Below are 10,162 nucleotides of genomic sequence, written 5' to 3' on the forward strand. Positions count from 1 at the left end.
ACTAAGATCTCTTACACACGCTTTAACAGCAAAGGCTTGTTGATCTTGTATTCGTTGAGTGATTACAGGAAAAATACAACTCTCTTAAATTATTATTCCTTATTCAGTATAAACTCCTCACTGTGTAAATTATTATATTTTAATAATGAAAGTAACCCTTTTGGGCGCAAAGGAAAGAATCTATAGTAACGAAAGAATGTTTGGATATTTCTAGGGACAGTAGAGCATTTCCAAGTTATGTACATTGGAAAGTTCGAATTGAGAAACATGGAATTGGCTTTAAGGAGGAATTAAAGTACGCTTAGGGATTAAATAACCCCCTCGATGGCTGCGAGGTATCTAGACCTGTCTGGAAGTTACAATTGGAATGTGAGAGTGAAGCTGAGTGGTTCTCTACTCTGTATAGTATCACAATGCCATCTCCATTCTTGGTTCACTTGCATACTTTAGGTCTCGAGAGCTAGTTTTCACTCCATTATATTGGTGGCTGTCATAACCTGCAATGGTATGGCTAAATTCCTCTCAATAGCCTTTCAGGGAGAATGCCAGGAATTAGAGAGGCTAGAATTGAGCTGAACTTTTCAGACAACAGGTATGTTGGGTCGTAAAGGAGGCACATTCTTGTTAAAGCATGAAGTATATAAGACACAGGAAGCTCCTTGCGATTCCTATCGTCTTTTCAATATAGATTCTACTACCAATACTCTGGCACGCTTTGCTTTCTGATATAAAATGCACCTTGCAGCATTTACCCTACTTCTCGCGGCGGTTGCCGTAGCAGATCCCTCATCCGTCGTAACGCTCAGGAAAACTCGTCCTTCAGAGGTAAGGTTTCATTGCCCTTTCATTCCTTGAATATGGCCCCTGATCCTTCATATAGGAACCTTCTTTGCCAGACAGATGCAATCCGGATCCATGCAAAGGCATCACATTCCAAAACGAAACCGCCGTCTGTGGTGATCCTCGCCTGGGCCCAATCAAGCTTCCGAAATATTTCCCTCTCTCCACAGAGCTCCAGACCTATGCGCGGTTCGGGGATCTCTGCCCCTATGAATTTCTAGCCAAGTGGTCGACCTCCGTCTCCGATCCGGACGCCTCCTATATCTATCCCTATGACAATGGCTTCGCTAATGACACTGCCGAGGTACCAATCTATGGCAATGTTACCCTTGTCGTCGGGCAGAGGCTGGACCGATTTGGGTCGGAACGAGGGAACTTCTTATCCCCCCTGGGAGCACCTTATATTGAGCGGGCCCTCCCCCCCTGGAACCTTTTTGCGCCGGAGAATAGCAGTTTCCCCTACAACTATCATGTGTACGAGGTGATCCAGGAGTTTGATGTGTTGCTTGGTCCCATCACACCTTGGTTTCAGCAGCCTGGGTATGGCACGCAGTTCATGGTGAAGACAAACGTGTCCGATCTGGTGGACAATGAGTTTTTGAGAGCGTTAGAGTTAAAGGAGTATGACGATGCGGAAGACTTTGCGGCGAATTACTTGCCTCCGCCGCCGCATCCTTCTAGCTGAATGTCGTGGAAACCTGATGTCCAGGGATTGATCTAGGTTTGTAGCCCTAGGCCTGATTCGGGGAATATATAATCAGATACGAGGAGGATTTAATAGTTACCTGGACTACCTTGGATTGGCTAGCGACGTCCCGGGGACAATTCATCATTAGTGCCTCTATCAGCGCGTCTTTATCCTCAATGCTGACGCGGCCTTTGTCCCGGCTTATCTTTTCGAGTGCTATATCTTAGAGGAATTTCATATAAATATTTGTTGTTGGGCTTGTGTAGTCTATCATGCGCAAGGTACAAAAGCATTTGATATCCACAAAGATTGAGAGGGGCAGTAATCAAAAGGAATGCAAGGCTAACCAGGAGGAGATCTGGATATACTTGAAATAATGGATTGACCAATGAAGCGAGGAGAATATAGGTAACAGTTTAAAAGTAGAGACTCCATTCCATGCCTGGGATCTAGCCCTAGACCTATAGGCTATACGGAGTACATATAGTATAGCAGTACCGGTGATCTATGTACTTAATTACGCTGCATATAACTAACTAACTAACAAATAAATCGGTTTATTAAGATAGCCATTAGATGAACTCTATCCACCATGTTGATCGCCGATATAAAATTGTCATAGATCAAGGTACCTCTATCGCACTGCTCTTTGCAACAACCCCCGAAAGTGCATAATACCCAACGACATGTATGTATTCTCCAACGGCTATAAGCACTCTAATCTGCAGAGTAGGTTCCAAACTAGACAGTGTGGTTCCTGACTCTCTCCGAAGCCGAGGACTTTGGAACGGAAATGGCTTGACGCTCCACTGGACGCGAGTCGTCTGTAAACTAATCCCGTACTAGCTAGGATAGACAGCTTTTTAAAGCACACCAAGTGGACCAGACGAATAAAAAAAAAAGATAAAATTGCTTAACCAAGCCTTTGCCTATATCGCCTTCTCGGGCACTAGCTGGAATTTAAGATTAAAAGCCAGACATTGCGCGTGGTTCGGGAGAGAAGGCCTACTCTGTACTCCCATGGACGGATCAATTTCTGTTTATTTATGGGCCGATATAGCTATAGAGATGGCCTCATGGTATATGCCTTTAATAATTAATCCTTTTTTTCGCTCCGAGAAGGTCTAATCCAAGTGTAATTGCTTCGAGAACTAGCGGGGAGGGGACCTGGATTGCGCAACATGTGCAGAGTCTTAAATAGTGTCTCGCAATCGATATAACAACTTCATGAGACTAGACACATTAGCGCCTCCAGGGTGGGTTATCGCTTCTACACCATTACATGTTTGCCTAAATCTTTTCTCATTTCCCCTTTCTACCTCTTCTTCACTCCTTATCTTGCTGCTCGCAGTGAGTCGCGGGCAGCATTTCTGCACCACTCAGCTGAAGATCCTCGAAAACGAGCATATATATATATATATATATATATATATATTTTCACGCAGCGGAATCGACCTTGAATTTCCGGGAGCTCGGTACTAAACAAAGAGGGCCGTGGTCCCTATTGTCCAGCATTCAATTGAATACACACCCGATCACAGCAGACCACGACCCAGGGACATCATCTTCAAAATGCAGACCTGTTACTACACATTCCTCATAGCCCTAGGCGCCCTAATAGGCATCAGCGGTGCATCCGGCTCTTCCCAGACGGACTGCAACCCTACCAATGAGACGTGTCCAGCCGACCCTGCTCTCGGTACAGAGCACACATGGTGGCTCAATTCGACGTTGGACGATTCGCTATGGACAATGGAGACGGGGACACTTGACTATACATCCGAGGGGGCCGAATTTTCCATCAAGTCCGAGAATGCGTCGACTTTGCTGGTATCGAACTTTTATATTTTCTTCGGGGTGATGGAGGCACATGTTAAGATGGCCAAAGGCCGGGGCATTATCAGCAGCGTGATCCTGCAGTCGGACGACTTGGACGAGATCGACTGGGAGTGGGTGGGCTACAACACGAGCGCAGTGCAGTCCGACTTCTTCGGCAAGGGCAACACCACCACGAGCGATCGCGGCGGCATCCACGCGGTTTCCAACGCCGATACCGAGTTCCACAACTACACTTCCTATTGGGACAAGGACCGTCTTGAGTGGTGGATTGACGGCGAGCTGAGGAGAACGGTCAACTACTCGGAGCCTCTGACGGTGTATGGCGAAAACTATCCGCAAACCCCATGCAGAGTCAAGGTCAGCAATTGGGCAGTTGGAGTCGCAAGTGAGTCTGTCGGCAACATTGAATGGGGGGGGGGTCTTGTGAACTGGACGGATGTTCCTTTCACCATGACGGTGCAGAAACTCCGGGTTCAGGATTTCCACTCGGGGAAGGAGTATACTTACGAAGGACTGTCCGGTTCATATGACAGCATCCAGGTGGTTAGGTGAGCGATATCCCCCACGGGGTGATTCCGTCAATATACTTGAAGGGGGCGCGGCTAACTTTGGGGGGGGGGGTTCTCTTTTTATCCTACATATCCCAGTGGGAATTCCACTGCTAAAACGGAGATACAGAAAACACCGTCCAAAACTTTGGCCGAAAAGTGGGCGGACCTGGGAAAAGGTGCTCACATTGGCATTTACTGTGGTGCTGCAGTTGCAGGGGCGCTTGCCATAGCTGGAGCTGCTTTCTACTGCATTAAGCAACGCCGAAGAGGCCGTCTGGAACGTGCCCTGGACCCTGATCGACAGAACACCGAGGTCATGCAGATGGAAGACTACAGGAAGCAATGGAGACAAAGTGAGGTTGGCCACTATGGCTATCAACCCGTTAACTAGTGCCTCTGGCTCTTTTCAAAACAAAAGACTGTGGTGGGTCTCGAGTTGTTATTTTTCGATGCTTCAGCTGTTGTGGTTACAGCGGATATTTATACTAGACAGTATAATATTATACACCTCTCTCTCTCTCTCTCCTATACTATATAGACTTTGAATACATTTCTAATATAATAGCGAACCTCATCGATTACTTATTCCTCCCCCTGAAATCATTCTAAATTCCATCGGCAGATCCATCCTGTCTGTAACCTTTTTGCGACGAACTGTCCGTATTCACCTCGTCGCCGAATCGACGCTCAGGAACTTCCTCAGGGATAGCGTACAAGGAAGGGATTGTGGATGCGGGGCCCCGCATTTGGCTGATTCCGCTTCGGATCCAACAAAAGTCGCGCAAGATGTGTATACTATACTGTCCATGGTACTCGAATTCGTGCAAATATCCTCTCTCCCCTCTCACCTACATACATCCGAGGTTAGGTTCTGTTACACATGGACGCCGGGCCATCTCATTGTCGGTGACTGGACGCCTGCTAAATTTGAGAACCCGTTTATGGAGCCCGCTAGGCCTGCCCTCGCAGATACTAGTCTTGCAAAATCAAGGTCAGCGTTATGAGACAAAGAATGCCAGGGGCCCTATCCTCTCTACTTCGCACCGAAAGGAAAGCCGGGTAGTCGATTTGAGTTACCGAATAGTTAGCGGGGGGTATGGCCTTCTCTATGACTCCCTTCCGTGGGTTTGTCTTTGTCTGCGTTGGAATGCGAATGCGAGGCTACAGTTTCTCCTAAAAGATCGTCTAGATTGATTCCCTGGAAGATAAAATAAGGATCTCGGGAGAATTAGGGCTAATCATCTATGTAGTTCTGTACTTTGATCTCCAAATAGGGTGCCTTCATCTAGCTTCGAATCCATTCTTGGAAAAGTGCTGAGTAGAAAGTACCAGGCTCGTCGGATAAGGCGGCATTCTTGTAATAATCATACTCCAACACATTGATGCTAGGTTGCAGGCAGCCGTGATCCGATTCATTCACATCACCATCCATCATGGTCCAGAGTATATCCAACAGGATGCTGCAGGAGACCGGCTTATCCCAAACCACATCTTGCTTGTGGAAAATACGTTCACTGTTAGTGTGCGATCTTTTCCTCCGTCTGGGGAATCCGTGTATCGTCTTTCTAAACAAGATAAGCAGGTCATCAACTCTGGGGGATTTTTCTTTCTAGATTCCATTCCTATCCGAAGCCACCAAGAAAAATGTGGGATGGCCACTTGCGACTAGCGATTTTAGACTGTTCCAGCCAGGCCGATTTCTCGCCTCACGGGGAGGGGGGCGAAACTTCGCCAAAAAATCAGAGCTAATATAGTAGTCTCTCCAAAGAATATAAAACCGAGACGGTTAGAGAGTTAGATGGAATTGCATTCAAAAAATTTCCTAGAGAAGAGCATAACTCGTCGATCCTCCTCCTTATACTCGGAGTATTGCATTGTTCTGTGGTGGAGTCCAAACAAGAGTAGGTTTAAAACATGGACTGAGAAACCCTAAGGTATTGATTGATCATTGCAGTGGATATTAGCTCTCCTGTAATCTTCTTGCCTCGGGTTCTGCTGCCTTTTCTCCCAAGCTCATAGGTTGAACTTTGGGATGATGGCAGTCTAGAAAAGTTCCAGGGAGCATTGGGTAAGGAGATTATACTGGTGCTGGGGCAATGATCTCGTTTTTCGAAAGAGGCGGGCCCACAATAGACAGCACCCGGCTGCTAGAATTACATAAACTTTGAGAGAATGTATCAAGTAAAACGGTGGCTATCTCGGCCATAAAGCGCCCACCACTCAAAATCCTAGGAGGTCAAGCTAAAAAGCATCGAAGTCGCTAACAAAAATCCACAGTCGGGCGTCCAACCCCCCACCCGAGGCGGCAGAGTTCGTCTATTGAAACAAATTTGGGCTTTCGGATCTTGTAGCTGTATAAACTTCCTCCTGAGCGAACAGGAATCGTCGAGAAAAAAGGGTATTACGGGAGATCTGAATTCACATGCGCAAGTGACATCCTCTGCACCTAGTTAGTTAGTTAGTTAGTTAGTTGTCATACGACGCTGAACCATGAGTAGTGTCAAATTTTTGATATTAAACACTCAACCGGAGACAACCAACTCTTGTCAAACCCGAAGCCACGTCAATGTAGGATGGCAAATACGGCACACTGCTGACGGAAAGCACGATATTTAGCAGTGGGAGGAAACAAAGTGGAGGGTCTGGCCACGTATAAACATTGCTTGCGGGTCCCATTCGCATCTGTTTCCAATCCAGGTAATAATATTGACAATAGTCGTAGTGATAAGGACAATAATGTTGATAATAACAAACTAGTAACTAGATGTAGTTCACAGGTTGGGGGGACCAGGGGGAGGGGGGAAAGGAAGAAAAAAAGAGGAGGCTCCATAATGAGAATCTAGCAAAAAACTCAGGCTTCGATCAAGAAAGATCCAGGCAGCCAAGGCACATGACCCTCTCTCATTTTTTTTTTTTCAAGTCAAGTGATCGCAACACATTTCCAAAATTTCCTTTCTCTGGCCGCCTCAATAATTATTGTTAATGGATGCATAGAGTAGTGTCTCCTCTTTCTCCATTCATCTCATTTCTTTGCTCTTGTTCTCCATCTATTTATTGGATGTCTTGCAGACAGGCTGCAGCTTTCACAGCCTATTAGCAACCCTGCACAATGACGAACTCCCCACTGCCTCGAGTACTGCAGATCTGAAGCAGCCACGGCCACTATAGGGAGCTTAAGTCGTATTACGATTACACAACCTTATCGCTGAATTTTTGATGATCGTTTTTGCGCCTCAGACTCGTGCCTGGAATGACAACAAACATAAGCCCAAGACAGAGTCTTCTCGCCCAGGTGGAGCAATGTTATTCTGGGTGCTGTTACAACTTTGCCTCTCCACTTCAGAGCCCCGAGATACGGGTCCCGGAACCACTTAGAGCCAGTACACCGAGTTACGGTAGAGCAAACGGGGGAAGGGAGGGAATGAAAGAAAAGAAAAGAGCAACCCCCTCCCCTTCTTCCTTTTTCCCCCAAAAAAGGGGAAAGGTGAACAGGTTACGATCAAGGCAAGGTGATCGACAGCTGTCATCCAAGCGCAAGGAGCATCGAAGATTCTATTGCCCTACAGGTCCAGGCATTAATCCATTTAGATATGTACTCTGGTAAGAATTGAACTTGCATGAGGTGATGTCTCTGAGCAGCATAACAAAGAGATAGACATACCTCTTTTCGATTGGCTGTGGTTTCCGTATCTTCCGACAACTAGGCATTTCCTGATCGGGAGAATAAAAATGCGAAGAGCCTAGAGGGGGCGGCTGCCCGAGCCTGTCTCGCCCAGTCGACGTTCCAGAAACCTTGGAATGGATCCTAAGATCCTTTGATGTGACAGTTTGGACCCAAGATCCGGACTCCAATGGTACGGCTCTACGACCTCATTAATCTGAAACTCCAGAGTACGTCGGTTGCGCATCAGCTATCCAATGTATTAGCATTCTGAGGCAGTGAGGATGGGCTTCCAATACGGCTCACGCCCTGCCTGCAATCAAGTCCGTAGTCACACTCAAGATATCTGCGAGTCATTGTTACTCAGTCGATCCGAGTGCAGGGGCCAGTTTCAGGAATTGATCGACTTTTCTATTGCTTGAGTTGTCCCCTTTTGAAAACGACAGCTGGTGGTCCGGGGGGCCCGAAAATCTGGACCGACCAAAAGCACAAACCCGCGGCTTGGTTCGAGTGGAACAATTCAGCCAACAAAAACAAAGTTTTCCCTTTTTGTCACAAATGATTTTCCTGTGACCGAGGGTATCTATCCAAAAGCAAATAATGCAATCCTGCCCTGAGCCTGACAGTCAGCGGACAAGTGTTCCACGGATAGAAGCTCTACCGTTGTACGGAGTAAGACCAATGAACCATCTCTGTTTGCCGAGGAGAGGGCAGCATCGTTTAGTTCAAGTTAGCCGTCAGTGATGCCCAGGACGGGAACTGCATGGCGGTTACCTTGTGGTTCCTAGCAATGATTGATTACAAGCAGTAGTAAGTTTTCAATTATCCAGAGTATCAGTTTTCGTTTCTGATCTTCGATCCCCCCCCCCCTGGCACGGATTATTGTTGTTGTTCTTTTTGTTGTTGTTGAAATTTAATTATGATTATTTCCCTGCCTCTCCAGTTGGTATCAGAATAATAACATTATAGAGGATTAATTATTGCCACAGGATAGTTTATTCTGATGCTACAAGGACTCCCATTTGCTTCATCCTCTTCAAGCGGGCTCCATTCCGGGCCTCCCCCGTCCCGTGGCCCATTAGATGATATGGAGCCCAAAATTAACCCGGGCTTGCTGCTGCTTTCATTTGTATATTCTGCATTCTTATTATTATTCTGAGAATAATAATAATAATCAATCCTTATCCCTTCTCATCTCCCTTACCATTTCCTCCCCCAACCATCAAGCGAAGATCCGTTTCAAGTACATCTCCATCGTTGATATAAATCCCGTCCGGCTTCCTCCTCCGGCTCCCTTTTGAATTCCAGGGCAAGTCCTGATTGTATTTCAAATCCATTCTTTTCTCCATCTTTCTACAGGTCATTTTCCCTTGTGATTCCCTGCCTCATTTGCTTCTGTGAAGTAATTGCAAGCACCGCCGCCCCTTTTTTTTTTTTTTTTTTTTTTTTTTTTACACACTCTAGTGGCGCAGCCCAACTGTTCACGCTAGACGTTAACGGGCTCCAACCGGCGGCTTTTAGGCTGTGATCTTTTTCCTTTTTTTTTTCCCCTGCTTGGGTCACTATCAGACAGCCGTCTCACGATCTTGACGTAATTATCGTGTGGCTTGCTCAGGGATTGGGCATTCGACTTTTCTTCCATTCTTCTTTTCTTTTTCCTTTTTCTGCTATTTTTTATTTATTTATTTATTTTTTTTTGGCTTGTTACAACTTCGAAGTGTGATCCATTATATCCATATTTCCGCTCTTTCTCTTCTTTTTCTTTCTCCCTTTTTTCCCCTCCTTTTCTATTATCCGGGATAAAAAAAATTTTTCTCTCTCTACCCTAGCAAGAGCTACCAGTACCCTTGACGGGACATATCCATATCTATTTATTATTCACTTCGACTGGTTCGTGGTCACCAGACTACCGGCAATTCATCCCTCCACTACATTTTTCTTCCTCTGGCTTCTGGAAAACAACACAGCCGCTAGCTACCATGTTCTCTTGCGCTAATTATCCTCGCGGTTGTCGTGGCCGTGTTAACATTCAAGGAGCCAAATGCTCCGACTGTGTGGTATGTCCTCCGGCTCTCTTTAATGCGACTACATCCTGCGACTTATGGAAGCTCACAGTAGGCTAATGGATGTAAACTTTTAGCAACTAAACCTCCGTCGACCATTATCCTCGTCTCCCTTTGCCCAGCCAAGAGATTACCGCAGGGCTCTACCATCTGAGATATCAACCAACTCTCCCTCCAAAGCGATAGCCCGGGATATGGCCTAAAGCCTCGGCGGCGACAGATCCCCCGATCTGAGTCGGAGAAAAGACGCCCAAAGCTTCCAAAGCTTCTACTGGATTAGAGTCCTGCAGGTCGGGACCAATGCCAGGGAGCCTTGTCGTACTTTTTCTCTTTCTCTCCCCGACTTTCCTTATCATTTCCTACTGTCTAAATTGACGCTCTGACTTGATGCATTGCTGGGAGTTCTATATACCAAACAACGGCGGCTTTCTCGGTTTTACATAGGACCCGGCGGTCTCGCACTGAATTTCTTCCTCTTATCCTTTTTGCCCGATATCATTCCCTGTATATTTTGGATCAC

The 10,162-nt window shown here is 46.3% G+C and overlaps 3 protein-coding genes across 3 annotated transcripts; all 3 read left to right on the forward strand.

Moving 5' to 3' along the window:
• Positions 1-732: 732 nt before the first annotated feature.
• On the forward strand, positions 733-1,525 carry P175DRAFT_0493592 (TNT domain-containing protein; the record flags this gene model as incomplete). The annotated part of the gene is made up of 2 exons (XM_040895975.1): positions 733-825; positions 881-1,525. The coding sequence occupies 2 exons, from the start codon at positions 733-735 to the stop codon at positions 1,523-1,525; spliced, it is 738 nt and encodes a 245-aa protein (XP_040751161.1).
• Positions 1,526-2,889: 1,364 nt separating this feature from the next.
• On the forward strand, positions 2,890-4,485 carry P175DRAFT_0459746 (glycoside hydrolase family 16 protein). The gene is made up of 2 exons (XM_040894710.1): positions 2,890-3,915; positions 4,015-4,485. The coding sequence occupies exons 1-2, from the start codon at positions 3,101-3,103 to the stop codon at positions 4,307-4,309; spliced, it is 1,110 nt and encodes a 369-aa protein (XP_040751162.1). The 5' UTR covers positions 2,890-3,100; the 3' UTR covers positions 4,310-4,485.
• Positions 4,486-9,558: 5,073 nt separating this feature from the next.
• Positions 9,559-9,845, forward strand: P175DRAFT_0439664 (uncharacterized protein; the record flags this gene model as incomplete). Its single annotated transcript, XM_040893975.1, has 2 exons — positions 9,559-9,636; positions 9,720-9,845. The coding sequence occupies 2 exons, from the start codon at positions 9,559-9,561 to the stop codon at positions 9,843-9,845; spliced, it is 204 nt and encodes a 67-aa protein (XP_040751163.1).
• Positions 9,846-10,162: the final 317 nt, after the last annotated feature.

The sequence above is a fragment of the Aspergillus ochraceoroseus genome (assembly GCF_002846915.1).
Source record: "Aspergillus ochraceoroseus IBT 24754 chromosome Unknown P175scaffold_5, whole genome shotgun sequence".
NCBI lineage: Eukaryota > Fungi > Ascomycota > Eurotiomycetes > Eurotiales > Aspergillaceae > Aspergillus > Aspergillus ochraceoroseus.

What these genes read in the sequence shown, in the direction of transcription:
- P175DRAFT_0459746 (XM_040894710.1), top strand. Translation starts at nt 3,101, where the DNA reads ATGCAGACCTGTTACTACACATTCCTCATAGCCCTAGGCGCCCTAATA. An exon ending in GACAGCATCCAGGTGGTTAG is followed by an intron (nt 3,916 to 4,014) that starts GTGAGCGATATC and finishes TACATATCCCAG; the next exon opens with TGGGAATTCCACTGCTAAAA.